The sequence below is a fragment of the Sinocyclocheilus rhinocerous genome, unplaced genomic scaffold (assembly GCF_001515625.1).
Source record: "Sinocyclocheilus rhinocerous isolate Xijiao unplaced genomic scaffold, SAMN03320098_v1.1 scaffold2584, whole genome shotgun sequence".
Taxonomy (NCBI): domain Eukaryota; kingdom Metazoa; phylum Chordata; class Actinopteri; order Cypriniformes; family Cyprinidae; genus Sinocyclocheilus; species Sinocyclocheilus rhinocerous.
In genome coordinates this window covers 347,460-365,531 of record NW_015652145.1, presented here as the reverse complement: position 1 = coordinate 365,531, position 18,072 = coordinate 347,460, and the positions used below count along the sequence as shown (strand labels likewise).

Below are 18,072 nucleotides of genomic sequence, written 5' to 3'. Positions count from 1 at the left end.
TGTGTGTAGGAGCAGAGGCCCTGTGTTTTTCTGTCTCTGTGGAGACTACAGGAATCTCTCCTCCCACCCCATCGAACAGCATGCATCCCTCTCCCGTAACCCCTTTTCTCCATTCATGCGGAAGAGAACCTGAGGGAGCCTCAAGCCTCGTCTGTTCTCATTGTGCGTTATGTAACTGCTGTTTCATTTGGAGAGGGGACCCCCATTCGCACTAATCACAGTACAGGATTGCGGCTCCGCTCCCTCTGCCGGTCCTTCCCTTAGTGCCCGTTTTGTGTAGACATGAAGGGGGCACGGGCACAGGGCAAACGGACCCACTGCCTCCTTCCGCAGGGCTGGCAGCACAACAGACGTGTGCTGTGTGGCGGAGAGCAGTGCTCTCTCAGTGGAGCGGGAAAACACGATCAAAGACAGAAGTGACTATACTGACCTAGATATCAGTTGTCTGTATGTCTGATCACAATTATGTGCGATAAACTTTCAAATTAGATTGGAATTTTAATTGTATAAATGCCATACAGTGCGCAGCAGCACTCCAAAACAGTATTTTTCAGAACAGCATCAGTACCTCTTGTTTACTCTGCTGTGCACACGTCTGACCCATCCTGACCTGATCTTTAACATGTCTTTTAGTTTACCCCAAAAATTCTGTCATCAATTACTCACTCTCATGTCATTCCAAACCCAATATGACTTTCAATCATCTTTGAAACACAAATAAAGACACTTTTAATGAAAGCAAGCATGTTTGAGCTTCTGTTTACCATATTTGATGAGCTCCATGTATGTGCGTTGATCAGTCTTTGTGAGAATAATAGTCTAAATCACCAGAGAAGATACTCCCCACCTGGTGAGTTGCAGACTTCTAGCAGCCATTGCATGCAAAGTATATGCAACAGAGTACTAAACGTGACCTCAATTTGTATAATATTGCTGTGTCCCAAACATTATGGCACCCTGAAATGGGGGAGAGACTAGGCAAAAAAGGTGTTGTAATATCTACGTTGAATACGTCGAAAATACTGATTAACAAAATGAGAGAATGTGAACTTTAACCATATATGAAGTGTTTGATTACAAATCTAAAACTAAAGAACGCAGAGGACCAAAACAAGGAAGAAAAAAAACAAGTATTTGTCCCAAACATTAATGGAGGGCACAGTATATAAAATATAGTAAAACCAGTAATATTGTGAAATATACAATTTTATAAAAACTGTTTATTTTAATATATTGTAAAATGCAAAGCTGAGCAGCCATTACTCCAGTCTTCAGTGTCACATGATCCTTTAGAAAAAATGCTAATATGCTGATTTGCTGCTCAAGAAATATTCCTTATTACTACCTCTGTTGAAAACAGTGCTGCTTCATATTATTGTTTTTTTAAAGGATACTTTCAGAAAAAGAAAGTTAAATATAACAGCATTTGTTTGATATAATTTTTTTTAAACATTATAAATGCCTGTCAATTTTGACCAATTTAATGCATCCTTGCTGAATAAAAAGTATTAATTTCTTTGAAAATACATCAATCTTACTCAACTTTCGACACTGAAATGACACGGAGACTTTCAAAGTTTTTCTAGCAACGTAGCCATGAGCCCAAGACTAACACATTTAAGACAGTCAGTTCTTTATGACAGTTTCTCAGAAATCACACAAGTTTGCTGAACTGGCAGATTGGCTGTTATTCTTGGTATTTATGATGGAGAGATCATGTCTGGTCTTTGAAAGATGCCGGTTTCATCACTCTGCGCTCCAACCATGACAAGTGAAGCTCAGTGGAGCGACTCGGGTAATGCTTAACATTACTACCGGGAATTCTCTCACTCTAACAGTGCCAAGCAAACTGTGTTTGTTAATGAAGGCGACCTACGACCTGAACACAATGAACCATAATGCGGTTTCAGAGGAATGTTTTAAAGCAATTGTGTGCAATGACTTCTTAACCTTACACTGTGTGGTTTACTGCTCAAGCTAGGCTATATTTAACCCATTCGCTCTTCTCTTCCTGCCATGCTCCCTGATCATCTCGTTAAATGTTCACTCACAGAAACCAATATCCCAGATTACTACTAGTCTATGTCAGATGCAAATCCATGACGCCCACGTCTTGACTGTAATAAGACTTAATCCCTGGGCGATGTCCCGGGCCTCAATCACTGTTGACTGTGTGGCGGTGTATAAAAAGCTGGTGCATTGTGTTGGTGCAACATATTTTCCATATGATAACACTTGATACTGCAAAAGGTATCAAAAGTTGCATGTAGCAATAAATGGTTTGACAGCTAAATTTGGGGCTGAGAGAAAGACATGCTGCACTCTTAAAAATAAAGATTCTTTGTTAGCATCGATGGTTCCATAAAGAACATTTAACATCCATGGAAACTTTCCATTGATTAAAAGGTTCTTCACAGTGGGAAACAGTATTTCAGATCATTAAAATGTTCTTCACACTAATAAAAAAAATTTATCTTTTAAGAACTTTTCACTGAAAGGTTCTTTGGGGAACCCAAAAATGGTGGCTCTGAGGCATCACTGCGAAACCCCCTTTTAAAACCTGTATTTTTAAGAGTGTAGCTGGAGAGAGAAAGAGACAGTGATATGGAGGGGGGAGTGGCAGAGCCCAGCCGGTTATAACCGGTCCTCTTGACTCCGAGGAGCTCACGGTCCCTATAGTACAGTTACAAAAAGACAGCTGGGTTTTTCTGTTCAAATACATCCCTCGGTTTTCTATTCGTCTTTGTCATTTGTACCCAGCTCTAGTCTAGCGGCTTCATTTCAGGACTACAAGGTCCCAAAGGCCCAACAAAGGTCATACAAATAGCAGTGCTTAGATGATGACGGCAACACTGACGCTAAAAACAAAGGAACAAAGACAATACAGGCCAGGGCCAGGCATGATTTTATAACACAGCAGGACAGCAGAAATGTATCAACCGGTAGAGATTTTGCTACATTGTTTACAGATGGATATATTTCTGCGACTATTGGGCAGGATCACTTTACATATTTTACATGTGAAGGCGATGAAAAATGTGGAGTAAAAATACAGAGTGTGATATGCCTAAAAAAAGACAAGGAAGAATTTAAGCAACATTATTGCAGAACTGAGTTTAGTTGTTGTCAAGTAATGTTGCAGCTTGCCACTTTAGTATGATAATGGGGTCACATTTATGAAATAATTCATATTTCACAATGTGGCTCATCCAGTCAAATTTCAGAGTGGGGACTGTTTTGTAATATTATTGTTTTGTTTTTGACTCCAGTCTTATGTAATCTGAAGCTGAAGGTGTTTTTGCACTGATGCAGTCATGATGAATATTTATTTTAAAAAATCATTACATTTCCAGCAACAATATTTACACAATAACCTACCGTTGCAGTTATATAAAACGACTCTACTATGATACCATTTTAGTTATGCCAACCCCTATATGAATGCCGTATCCAAAAGCTGCTAGTTTATAAATTGAGGCACAAATCAAATGAAACGCATATGCAATATATCACACAAAAAACTTTTATCGTCATTAACCTTTCAGTCTCAGACTGCTTAACTGAAAGTGCTTACAAGTAAAAGTGATCCAACAAACATTACATGAATACAAACAAATGTGATAACTCAATAATGAAACAATTACACATGCCATTTGAAGAGCAGGCTCGTATGCAAAAAAAAAACATGAGGTTTGAACAGCAGTTCTAGGAACTCTAGTCTAGTGAGGTGTCTCTACGAAGATGCTTTCCCTGAAGACAAAGCTGGAATTGCTATGACTTCAAGGAATAGACCCAGGCAGGTATGCACTAGTAAAACAGATCTAGATAAGGAGGCTGTAAAAGGAAGGCAGTCTGAAGTAGCTGACGTTATTTTGGTCATCAAGGCAACACTGCAGAAGTAACCTTTCATTTGGTAACTCAACTCTCAAAAACATCTACAGTATCTCTCTGCCTGAGTGAAAGCTGCACTGTTAAAATGACCTTAGAGCTGCGCTGCTGCTGGTGGACGTCATTCAGTCAGTGAGTATGTGATAATGTGAGGGATATTTCATTTCAAAGGACTTTTCAAATGGCCCGGCTTCTGACGTACCCGACGAAACAAGTTCTTTGGTGATTAGCGACTTCATACAGAACAATATGAAAAATAACACACCGTTCAAAACAAATGTAGGTTTTAATTCTACAACAATACAGACTCTAGAAGAAACTGTACACCTTATTCAATTTTTCCCCATCAGAAAATTAATGAACCTGCCAGCTAACCGTAAACAGCACTCCTACATCTCACTGGCTCAGCACAGCATGAAGTTCTGCCACGGTGCAAGTCAAGACAATGAAGCGCACCGGAAAACAACCAAGCTTTTCCATACACAACATCAATCTGGCATCAGGCATCAGCTGAGCTTTTTCCAAACGATTCGTCAATCTGACATCAAGTCAAACAAAACGGAGAAAAGAGACAATTTAAAGTAGATTTCTGTTAAGCCTCATTCTCACCTGATATATATCAATCTGACTCAATAAACCCACTAAGACCCGTGACCGCTGTAAGCTTGCCTATTCAATTTGCTTTACAAAAGCTGTGTGACTGCTGTTGTGTGAATTACCCATGCTTATATATGCAGCTGTTTGCTGAACACTTCTCCATCGTATACGTTTATAAACTAATACAGAGGTATATAGGTTACCTACAAATACTCTGAACCATCTGACTCATTTAACCATTGCAGCAAAGACATTTTAAACATGACCTCACAGGCCTGTGTACAGCTAGAGTGTTAGTCACTACACCAGTTTGGAAGGTCACATTTGCCCTCTAGTGTTCATTTGTGGCAACAGCCACATAATACCATATAGCCTAATTCGTCATAACACCATATAATGTTATTATACCATATAAAATTTTGAACTATATACCACTAGAATATATATATATATATATATAACTGTGTGAGTATACATACATACATGTATACATACATACACATTTATATATACATGAGTTGGACAGAACAATGTGAACACCTTGGAAATATGTTCTACTGAAGGCGTTTTACACTCATATGCCTTTGATACCTCTTCCAACCTTTTTAGAATAGATTAAGGTATCCCTATTATGTGTAATGTAGCTGTATGTGAATGTAAAGGATCTGCAAAGTTGTAAAGCCGAAAGCGCACGATAAATAAAGTTACTGTCTCCAAAAGTAAGAATCGACTCTGAACAGTCTAAACGAGTCGTCAGTAATTCGAATCCCACTTCCGTGACGGCTACACGTCACGAGGTAACATATCTGCATAATTCCCACCTATGTTCTATGTTGGCCGGCTGCAAACAACTTACCCGCCCTTAAACAATGTAACTTGTTCATGTGGTTAACACAAACACTTGCTCTTGAAAGATGGATCAGTGCCTAATTCATGTGGACCAGATTACTCCACTGAATCACAACCCGTAAGTATGATAAATAATAGATGCTTATATTTTCTATCTAGCGTTCAAAATACAGAACTATGGCATTGGGCATATCGTTTCCGACACGTGCTGTACACGGTAGACCAATCACAACAGACTGGGCCATCTGACCAATCAGAGCAGAGTAGCTCACGGAAAGGAGGGGTTTAGAGAGACTGAATCTTACAACTGCTTCGAACGAATCGTTGCAAAATGAGGTGATATTAAATGCATATTTTGAGAAAACAAAAGCGTTTTTTGACCATGCATGAATGTAAACCTATTGTAGGAGACTCCCAAAACAATATTAGGAACCTTAAAAATTGCACAATAGGGGCACTTTAATAAAACTTCTGAATAGTGTTTTTGCCTGGTAGATGATAAACCTGGTCTTTAAAAAGTTTTTAATTAAAATGATTAATTTAAAGCAGCAACACTAAAAACAAATCATATCTACAAATCATATCTACAAATTGAAGGGTTTTGTGTAGGGCTGGGTGATAAAATGATAATTATCACAATATATCGTTTCCTCGATAAAACAATAACATGTTCAATAAATGTTTGATATAATGTTTATGCACCAAAAGCAGAACAACGCGGGCAACAGTGTTTTATCTTGTTGCTGTGAATTGTTCTTTAACTCAAGTTCAAGTTCATTTTATTTATATAGCACATTTACAACAGCCACTAGGCTGACCAAAGTGCTTACCAGATGAGCAAGATTAGAGAATATAACATACAAAAAAATACATAAGACATAAAAACAAGCCAGACAGCAGAACTAAGAACAACATAGTTAAGAATTACCATATAGCAGGAGGACCAAAACAAAATTTAAAACAAAATTTAAGACTTAAAAGCAGACAGAGAAGGGGCCGTTCTAATCTCTAAAGGCAGGGTGTTCCAAAGTCGTGGCCCTGTCACCGCAAATACACGCTCCCCTCTATGCTTGAGTCTAGAGTGAAGGACTACCAGCAGAGCCAGGTCGCATGATCTTAGGTTTCTGGACGGAGTGTATGGATGAAGAAGTTCAGAGAGGTAGACAGGAGCTAGATTATGTAGAGATTTACAAACAAAAAGGAGAATTTTTAAAAGTCTATTCTCTAGTGAACCGGCAACCAGTGGAGAGATCTGAGGATTGGAGTGATATGTTCATGTTTACGACACTTGTAAAGAAGTCTGGCCGCAGCATTTTGGACTAGCTGAAGGCGAGCAATTTGAGACTTGATATGCCACAATATAAAGAGTTGCTGTAATCTAGCCGAGACGTAACAAACGCATGAACAGCCATTTCTAGAGTTTTGGGAGTGAGAGAGTGTTCCAAGGGTTAAAGCGATCCCTCCATGGAGGGGACCGCCGAGGGAGGGGAAATCCACGGGAAAAAATTGGGCTAGTTTTGATTAGCAATTGAGCTGGTTTTGTTTCCAAGACCTTGCAACCCTGGCAAGCAGATGCGTTTACTCGCTGATCAGCCTCGATCACGTGACCAGCGCTGTGAGATCCAGCAAGAAGCGCTTGAATTCAGCGAAGCCAGATGAAACAACGCTGGCAAACACGAGAAACATTGTGCCTTGAACAATCCAGTTAGAAGGCTTTTACATGGATTTACTGTAGTAACACTAACTGTACCATGGTATTGTGGCAGAAATGTGGGATATTCATATGGAATTTTATTATATTATTCATAGACATGTATTAAATGTATTAAAGGAGTAATGGTTGTTATTGAGCTACAACATTTGTGTATTTGTATTTTTTACTAAATGTATTTATTTAGTAGACTGTTTTTTACACAAATTCCATAGAAACCATGTAGTTACATTTTATCATGGTATGTGTGGTGTTACCTTTGGTTATCATGATCTAATTGTGTGATACTATAGATGACATATGGTTAATTTAACTCAAACAGTCAGAATATTTAAATTTTACCCTATAAATATGATTTTATTTGTTATTTTTATTTTCTTTTTAATTTTTTTTTACAGATGTTAGAGATGTTACAGGTGTTACACAAATTCCATAGAAACCATGTAGTTACATTTTATCATGGTATGTGTGGTGTTACCTTTGGTTATCATGATCTAATTGTGTGATACTATAGATGACATATGGTTAATTTAACTCAAACAGTCAGAATATTTAAATTTTACCCTATAAATATGATTTTATTTTTATTTTTTACAATTTTTACATATGTTAGAGATGTTACAGGTGTTTTTGTTAATGAACATAAATGTACATCTGCATCGTGCCATCAAAGTCAGGGAACACAAACCTGTTTCATGATTTGAAAATATGACTTGCTAGCATGCAGAAACTAAGAAATTAATTTCTCTATTAAGAGATTTTGTTAAGGAAAAAAGACTGAAAAAAGATTTTCCTCAAGTTTACTCGTGCATATTTGGATGTAGAAAAAAAAAATATTATTATAAATGTTATGAATATTCTACCTCAGATATGTGAAATGTTCACCTGTTTGGCAAGTGTTTGTCATGTTCTGACCATTAAGAGTAGTTTAAACCACAATTAACTATCTGGTTTCTACAACTTTCAGGAGAAGAAATCTGCCTTACACTTGAAAGAAATAAGGATTTGACATTTATTGTGATAATTAATCGATAACGACTCTGATATGAAAAATGTTATCGTGATAATTTTCGTGGCCATATCGCCCAGCCCTAGTCTTGCACTTCCTCAGTTGGATTAAAATGACTGGCGTCTAAACCAGTTGAACCAGTAAGCTAAGTTTACAGAGTACTTTAAAGTTTAACTCTAAAAGAATTAGACTGTAATGAATCTAAGTCCTAAAACGAGTATCTGGGTCATCATGACTTCAGATATTTAGATGAGCTGGGGCCTTTCAAACCATTTGCAATCTATGCAAACTATGAAGACAATCTTACCACTAACAATTAGACAGCCACACCCATAATAATATTCACATCGCCTTTGCAAAACTGGAAAGTTCTGAAAAATGTAAAAAAATTTATTCTGACACAGATTAGCTTTTTATGAAGCATTTAGCATTATTTCATGATTAACAAGAGCATTTTCTTATATTGTTTTCTAGGTTCTTAACATTAATAATTTGTCGTTATTTTATGGTTATATTTGTTTTGTTTTAGAAATCATCACTAGATGGTGCCATAACACCCTACATTTGATTGAGATCCTACTACATGCCTCTCTGAGCACTTGGAAGGCATCTTTTGGACGTATACAGTAAGAACTGCAGCCATAATCCATATCCAGCTCTGAATATAATGAGCAAACAATCACACATGCTTCAATTCCCTGTAAAGGTTACTGTATGAAGGGTGTTGTCCTGGTCCCAGAAATGCAAATGCTAAAGATCTGTACTCACTACAGCTGGAAGCACATTTGACTACTAAAGACTTGTAGTACACCATGCCAGATTTAGAGTTGTTCATTTTAATGCGAATTTGAATGATTGAGATTATTGAGATTATGCATAAATCATTCAGATTTATTAGCACAGCCCAGTCCAGTCTGTGAGCATTCGGTGGTCTGTAGAGGTACTGCAGGGGTTCCAACAATTATTGTTTGAACCCAAACAAATTTGAGCTTTTTCCATGTAATACAGGCCGGCTTAGTTGCACCAATGTCAAAAATCGCCATTAGAGGGCAACATAAGCATGCACTGCGAAGACAGCGCGACTAACACACTCATTTAACTCATTGCTGCCACATCCACAGAATGTGACAACACCGACCCCTCCTGCCAAAACTCTCATTTATCAAAAGCCAAAATCATTGTGTCCACCATTTCCAATAAAGCCTCTCAACTCTTACATAAACCGAGGGAGTGGCAGCTCTGAGAGAGTTCATTTCAGGTAATGTGAAACAACCGGCCCCAAAACAAATAGAGCTCCTTCATTTGTGTTTGGGTGCAGAACCGATCCCAAAAGCAGAAGAAATCTAGTCAGACATATGCTTTTAATCCGAATGCTTAATTTTTAATGATAGGTGAAGTTCATGTGAACGTGACTTTGATGCCGTCATAGTGTGTGAGACAGCAACACGTTGATAAAACTTGTTTCATGACCTCAGCAATGAAATATATGAGTCAGTCACTGTCATAAGAAAACTATGCCGTCTGCCAAGTATAGCTAGTGAGCATGACGACACAGTTCAACCACATTTAAAGGGAAAGCTCACCCAAAATGAAAACTGTCATTTATCCACCCTCATGAGTAAAGCTTTTGGAGCTCCAAACATTTGGATCCCATTGACCATTTCTGTATCGACAAAAACAGATCGATTCTTTTGTGTTCAACAGACGGTCTTACAAGTTTGGAGCAACAGGAGGGAGAATAAATCATGACAGTGTTAACTTTGGGTGAACGATCACTTTAAATGTCTCTAAGCTGGTGTGCATTTTTATTTATTAGGCTATAGTTTTCAAAAGAATTCTATCCACATCAACTTTTTAAATGCGGACTTAATTCCTAAGAAATCATTTAGCTCTACTAATGAACTAAATATCCACATGACCTAATAAATCTATAACATCATTAATTTATAATATAAATTATAAATATACGAGTATTCAAATATATATTTTAAAATATTACATTTATAATTTAATAGTTATAATTTAAAGATATATTTAAAACTTTATACACAAATATGTGTGTGTTTTAAATGTATAATTTTAAATTATAACTATTAAATTATAAATGTAAAATGTATAGCGCTATTAAAATACACAAAGTATTTAAAATATGATTAACGGTACATATTTATATATTTATTTATAAACAAACAAACAGAACCAAAACAGAAATTGAATTGTTCAAACTCAAACCCAAGCACATGCCATAATGTGAAAGCATGAAAAATCTCTTCACAGTATGAGTAGCTTGACCTCACCATCGCTATGGCCTGAAAGAGCCCGACTGTCACATCTAGTCCTCATTAGCACTCTTATGCAATACTGTCTGTGCGGGAGCCACAGTCTGTGTTAGTGTTAGTGTGTGTGTGTGTTAGTGTGTGTGTGTGTGTGTGACTGTCTCAACCACAGGCTCTCTGCTGAGGCTGCAGGCACAGGAGGCATTTCAGGATACATTTAACCCACAGAAACTTTCTATTTAAAGCCTTATTCACACCAGACATGAATTTTGGGCAAGAATTTTTTTTTTTGAACTTTTCTATGAACTCAACACAGAGTTCAACATGTCATTTGAACTAAATTTTTTTCAATTGTTCAGCTGGCCAACATTTTATTCAATATCAATCCAAACTTGACAACATTGGATTCGGTATAAACAGCTGTTTGCAAATATTTTATATTTGCATGTGATTTAGGTTGTACCCTCACAACATTACTGTCTTTATATTACCAAATTCACTGTTCTACTCACTTTATAATCTGTCTTGTCATGTGTACAAGACCTTCAACACAACCTAGTGATGTGCAGACAAAGTGCATACACTGGCCAATTCAAAATCTCTGGCCAACAGGTATTGCCAACCAAGAATGAAAAGCCATTTTCTCCCATAAATACAAGCAAGAAAGGGCAATTGTTTGGGGGATTTTGACGGAAATAAGCAGCTTGCTGTTTAAGTCAGTGTCAGAAATCAATTTTAGCTTTAATGCTAGACGATGGTTTTAATTAAATTCAATTACTTAAAAAAAAAAAAAAAAACTAATATTTAATCAGTAAAAAACAACAACTTTAATCTGAAAGGCATTCAGTATTTGTAGAAGCAGAAGCAAAAATTTCAAAGTATATGAATATACATTTTAATACAAATTAAAAAAACATACACAAATATAAATTATGACAGCAGCAGAATCAGAATCAAAAATGTAAATGTTAAAAACGCTTATGAAAAGTATATACTAAAGGATTTATACATCACTGGACATCCAAGAACTCTAACAGCATGTTGTATACGTTTCAACAACTGCTAAAAATACTGCAAAAATAGAAAACTAAAACCCATCTAACTGCCAAGTGCAGTAAAGCATTAAATAAATGACTCCTCCCAGATCATGACAGCTGAGGACATGGTGATTCATCACAACAGCCACAGGGGTCGATCAGTCAGTGGGGCCAAAAGCCATTTACACAGTCATTAAAAGTAAATCATCCAGCAGCACCTACATGCTGACTTGCAAGACTGTGGGCTTAAATCACAAGCCTGCTGGATCTGAAGGACTGATGAGGAAGGAACTGATGGCTTTATGTAAAAGCACATTAAATGAGCTCATTTAATGGTAAAGGGAAGTACTGGACAGTTCTGTGCTTGTGATTGTGTGTATGTCAAAAGTAGTACACAGAGTGAGGAAACACAAGTGAGGGAAATGTGAGAGCAGACCACATCACGTGTGTATGCATCCAACTCACTCTCTCTTATTCACACACACTCTCACATTACTCGGCCCCACGGCTGGGTGAATGAAAGGCAAAGGAAAGTTCTCCATCAATACTGCATGGCTGTCACTGGATCCTGTGCGTTCATGCTCCCCCGAGAAAGCACTTGTGAGTGTGAGCGGCCTGAAAACAAATCAACTCGAAACCCAATTTATGTCGGACAGCACAGCAAAAGTATAAACGAAAGTAGTCAGACATTCATAGCCAGCTGCTAGACTAGATCTAGGCTTGGTTTCACCTCAAAAGCAGTGTTGGATCACACTGTTAAGACGAGACCAGATTGACTAGATCCATTCTTCTTGGATTTAAGCTCTTTCTTAGTGAGATGCAGCCAATCTTCAACAAGATCTACAAACAAAGGGTGAAAAACTGCAGAGCACATCTAGAAAGGATACAATTCACGGTCAACACACTCCCATTCACTGCAATTTACACACGGCCTACCTGATACGTCTGCACACATCCACTCACACAGCAGCTAGAATAAGGCTATTTCAACTTTTGAAACGTGCAGTGCTCATGTTTATTCAACGAAGTCAAACGGCACAAATAAATCAATGTATGGGAAACTGGTAATGTATATCGAAATATCGGAAATGTGTTTAAAAATCATATCACCGTTATTGAAAAAAATTATATCGCGATACATATTGATATTGAATTATTGTCCAGCCCTAACTGAAAGCTTAAAATACTCTCATCAGTTTAACCAGTAATTCATAACATCAGCTTCACCGCAGCCGGGATGATAACCACAATCATTAGGAGCTTCGGAAGCTTACACCAAAAAAGCCCATGATGACAGATTCCAGTATAAAGAGAAGTCATCTCTGAATCAGCTCCACCTGTGGTACCATACACTACAAAATGCCTGTCAACAATAAAGCAACTACATCAGATGATAAATCATTGCAGCATTTAAAATTAACCCATGCAAAAGTCTAGACCAATAGATTTTCATAAATAAATATATGAAATAATAAACATTCAGTTGTGCCTGCTAAGGACATAAATAGATGGATACCAAGGTGGACAATTAATAAATAAAAAATTAATAAATATAAATTGATTTTTTTTTTAAACATGCATAGGCCTACATATGCCATATCTAAATAAATAAATAAAATATTCATAGATTAAGTTACCACCCAGAACACCCTAGCAACCACCGTAAAAAAACAAAAAACAAAAAAAAAAACTAGTTTTTGTTTTAATGTTGTTCAAGTCTAACTGACTGGTCTGTTGTTAGTTAGTACTCTGAGGTGACAGACGGCTTCCAGTGTAGACAGCCTCAAGTCTGCTGTAGACACGGTCTAAGACCGAGCAAATGAATGCTATTGCAAGACTCTTTCAGAAGTTTGTAATGTTTGTCTGGTCTAATAAAAGGCTCTGTGTTACAGTGTTTCAGGTTTGCAGTAAGTGAAAAGGCAGGATTCTTGATGCATGTGGCTGGGTTGCCTGAGGGGACATGGCTCTAATTTACGAGAGCCAAACCCAGCGCAGTCAGGGAGCTTCTGGCACTACGCATTCAAAACAAGCCACGGCAGAAACCCCATCTCATCTGTGGCCATCAGAGAGGAATGAGATTTGATCTGACATTTCACTGATAGCTAGATAAAAACATTAAAATGTAAAAGTAAAATGACATTCATGTATATCATTTACTAAATATCAGTGAATACTGGAAAGATAATCTGAGACCAATTTTCCCCCCTCAAATTCTGACTCTTCAAAGTCACCTCCCTTAGTCTAGATTTCAGCTTTGCTGTAGTACATGGCACTTTGTTACATTTATTCTTTTATTTCCTGGCCACAATCCAACAGGAAAGTCAGGCCTACTCTAAGGATGCTACGAGGAGGCTAACCACGAGGAGGCCACAACCACATTATGTTTGCATATGCATCACATGGAGGACAGCAGGTACAAACTTCCAGTCGTCTGGAATAAGTCCTACTCTGCTCTGTTTTTGTACCATTGCTGTTTATCTTGCACCTAGAATAGGATTATAAAGCAGCCAAAAAAGCCTAGACTACTTGACATAAAGGACAGCTTCCCACTAGCAAGAAAACAAGGGCACGGCCTGATCTGTCAAAGGGGCCGTTCCTGGAAAGTCCCTGTCCCTGAAAGACGAGTACTGCAAATACAGATGGCCACAGGACCCGTGGGACAGTGCAGCAGGAGGTTGTCTGAGAACACAAGCCCATGGTTACCTTTTTCAAACAGTGGCACTGCCCATCGATTCACACCGCACAGCTCGTACGGTCCGAGACAACAAGCACTGACACTGCGGATTAGGGGTGGGCGATATGGCAAAAATATAATATCACAAGTTTTTCCAGAAAAATCACAATTCACAATTTTATCACGATTCTTTGTGATTTTGGTTTTACTATTTTACAAGTTGTCTGATTAGTGCAGCCAAACTAATTTCCCTATTTTAAAAACAAAGCCTTACAAAATATAAAATAAAAAACAATGGGAGACATTTAGGCCAAAGTGGGCAAAGATAAAAAGCGGTGTCATTATTTTACCTTTAAAATAAGAACAAAGATACACATTACAAATACACATAACATGCAAATAAAACGTGTATTTAGCAGTAGCATTCAAGAAACTGAATGAACAAATCTAAAAATAAAACACTGGATACATTACACATTTATTCTTATTAAAGCAACTGTATTAAAGTTCTTCAGTCAAGCGCAGTGAGTGATTTTTCTCTTTGTGTTGTGTTGTGTTGTTTTTAGGGCTGGGCGATTTTTCCGATTTTATAGATTAATTCGAATTTAATTAAATATTAACAAACGTCAGACTCCGAACTAGACACTTTGACAATATGCCGGTGATAACAGTAAAGAGAAAAGAACGATCCAACCGCATGTCAGCGCACGTGATTAACCGTTCACGTGTGACGCGCTCATCGCGAGGCGCCATTCACACAGAATGCGCTTTTGTGTTGATAAAGATGCGGCGCGTGCAGAGGAATAGGAAAAACATGCAAGAAGTTGGGAGTTGAACTTCTCTTAACTTGAGCGCCGCGTTTTTAAAATGCCGTTTTAATGTATGACGTTGCAAGAGACGCAAGCGCAACAGTCAAATGTGTCCATGTTTACACAGAAAAAAGCGCGATCGAATAAAAAAACCTGTAAAGAACTACCAGAGATTGGAACTACTACTGTATGTCTGATATTTCATGTCTGCATCATGGTGACAGGCTGAAAGCTGCTGTTCATTGTTTTCACAGAACATTTATTATTAATAGTCTACTGGTTTTATACCATCAGAAGTCAGAAAGAGCTTTATTACCAAGTATGTTTACACACACAAGGACTTTGACTTGGTGACAGGAGCTTCCAGTGCAGAAGAAACGATTAGTACCAGTTGTGCTGGTTAGACCCTGCTCCGGAGTAGGAGCTAATTTGGTTCTCGAAAAAGGCAGTCCGGTACTAAAATCGCACCCAGTTCCGGCGGTGCGAAAACGCCAAAAAGTGGGTAGTTCCACAATTAGTTCTGGTACTATGAAAAGGTTCCCGCGGTGCGAAAGGCCCTATTGACATAGTGCAAACTAGTGCAGTAGGCATAGGAATTACACAGTAGAGAGTATAACACTAATATAAGAAAAATAGAGAATTAAATAATGCACTATATACAGAAGTAGAAATATAGAGAAATTTAATTGTTTAAATGAATGCACAGATATATTTACAAGTCATTTTGAATTTGAATTACATTGACTGTTGAGAATTTTTTGAAGCATTTTCATTGTAGCCTATTATTTCTGAACATATAACATGTATAAGACACGTTTGTACAGGATGTAGTTGTAGTTCATGCATCTTTTCTGCAAAGATATTTAACAAATATAAGTGATTTGTTTAACATTTACATCATGTTGACAACTTCATGTGTGGTGCACGTGGAATAGAATTTTCTTTAACTAGAGGGTTAATAAAGAAAAAGTTATTTGAATCATGTTGTAGTTACATTTTTAATTTGACTAGTTAAAAATCGTAAAAACATTGAGAATCGGTCAAACGTTCTGAAAAAAATAGAGATTAAATTTTTTTGCCAAATCGCCCAGCCCTAGTTGTTTTATTAACATTAAAGGGAAATGAAAAAGAAAATTCTGTTATCATTTACTCACTCTCGTGTTGTTTTAAACCTGAATGAGTTTCTTTCTTCTGTTGAATAAAAGTTATTTTGAAGAATTTGGGTAACCAAACACTTGCTGGTCCCCAGTGACTTTCATAGTATTTTTTCCCCTTCTATCAAAGTCAATGGGGACCAGCAACTATTTGTTTACCCACAATCTTCAAAATATCTTTTTACGTTCAGCACAAGAAATTAATTTTCTCCCAGGTTTGGGACAACATGACAGAATTTAAATTTTTGGGTGAACTATCCCTTTAATGACAAGCGGCAGCATGTTTAATACTAATAGTTTGCGGTCACTTTAAGACCTGCACGCATCTAATATACAGGCGCACATCAGTTTTTCTCTCACTTTTTACTTTCACTTTAGACGTAACCAGCTGTGTTTATATGTAAACCTTGTGTGTTTTTGACAATGTTAGGGCAATCAGACACGAAAGATAACTTAGTCCAGTAATCAGGCGCGGAATGACAGACTTCAGGTGTATGTGCTCAGAAAATGTCAGAACAGCACACGAATTAAATGTTTTACCGGCAAGGCTTTAAAACACATGCAAATAATATACTTTTGAGATTGCTAAGTGCAAAGTGAGAGACACTCGTGCAGTGTCCCACGAGTATAACTCTACCTCTGAGTTAACATTTGATGTGAATGTATGTCGCGTTGTACAGTATATTGAGACGAGGAGGAGCCAGAACTGCAACTGATACAATGTGTGCAGTAGCACGATACTACGAGAGAAGCAGATTGTGAAGACATTTTAACAGTCCATGATCAAAAATCATGTTATCGCACACTCCTTCTGCGGATAAATATTAACCCTCTGCTGACTCCTGGGCTAATTTCACCATGCATGAGACAGAGAGAAATAACAATAGGTTTGTGCGGTCAATCAGTGCTTAAAAATAAATAAATATAAAAATGAAACTATAAAAAGCACCATGGTACAATACTATAGTTTTATCAGTTTTATCAATGACACGAAGCATAAACGTTAATGAACTGATGTGTGAAAGTGTCAGTAAATTACTATTACTACATGTACCAAATTTGACATTGTATTTGATCTATAAATAAAATTCAGATGGTCAAGCAAAGTCTTTTGCTCTCTTTATAAATATACAACCTCAAGTATGTTGTATGTTAAGACTGCAACAAAAACAGCTACTGCAAAAACTGCATTTTACATTAAGCACTGATATTTACATTTTCTTGAAAGACGTACTTTTTTTTTAAAAAAAGGGAAGTAAACTGAATTAAAATTTTTTTTAAATGGGATTAATTACAGATTGACACTGATTTATTAACAGTAAACTGTTAAACCTACTGACAAGTTATCTGTTGTTCAAGTAATAAACCATACTCTTTTTATGGTGGAATTTATACATTTATATATGTATAAAAACAATGTAAAAAAACAGCTCCTGCTTTCTATAGGAAACACTGAGATTAACATTTTCATTTTGTCATCCCTTAAAAGGTAAATAAAATTACAATGTTAAACTTAGATTATTCACATATTGACAATGATTTATTGACATTGAATTGTTAAATCTACTGACAGCCCAAATTTCATTGTTTATCTGTAAGTAATAATTCTATTATGTATACAGGTATTGTACAGGGCAAAATGTTATTAACGATTAAGTCCTAGAACCAACGTAGCCCAAAAGTGTCCCGGATGAGAAAGCAACTCATAAGCGTCTGTAGGGATTAGGGCTGTCAAAAAAAAAATTTGAATTTCGAATATTCGTCCAATTTAAAATAAAAATCCACATTCGAATGCAAAAACGTTGCATTCTAATTTTAGGTGTGCGTTAAGGAGGCAACCTTATCAGTGGCGCACGAGATGCGATGACGATGTAAGTGTTGTTGCATTATAATGTTTTTGTTAACCAGTTGAAGCCACTAGATGCGGTGCTGCTGCATTGTTAATGACAAATATTGCAGGAAAATAGAACATCAATGCGGAGAAGATCTTGTTTACGTCAAAACTGAAACCAAGCAGTTTCACACAGAACACATATTTTGCGCATTTTCTAGAGGGACATCTATCACC

General features: G+C 37.1%; 1 protein-coding gene across 3 annotated transcripts in view; it reads right to left on the bottom strand.

Annotated features, from left to right (window-relative positions):
- Positions 1-18,072, bottom strand: part of LOC107713726 (TSC22 domain family protein 1-like) — a 51,222-nt gene that overhangs the window by 12,830 nt on the left and 20,320 nt on the right. Inside the window, exons 2-3 of one of the 3 annotated variants that reach the window (XR_001636925.1) lie at positions 12,098-12,207; positions 11,587-11,982 (exon numbers count right to left, since the gene is read on the bottom strand). The exons of 1 other annotated variant lie outside the window; for it this stretch is intronic. Coding sequence is in view for 1 of the 2 variants with exons in the window: in XM_016519323.1 (XP_016374809.1) it covers positions 12,198-12,207 (10 nt within the window). In the remaining variant the exon portion in view is untranslated. Of the gene's footprint in view, positions 1-11,586; positions 12,208-18,072 lie in introns of those variants that run through there. One more of the 3 variants, XM_016519323.1, reaches the window with a different exon arrangement.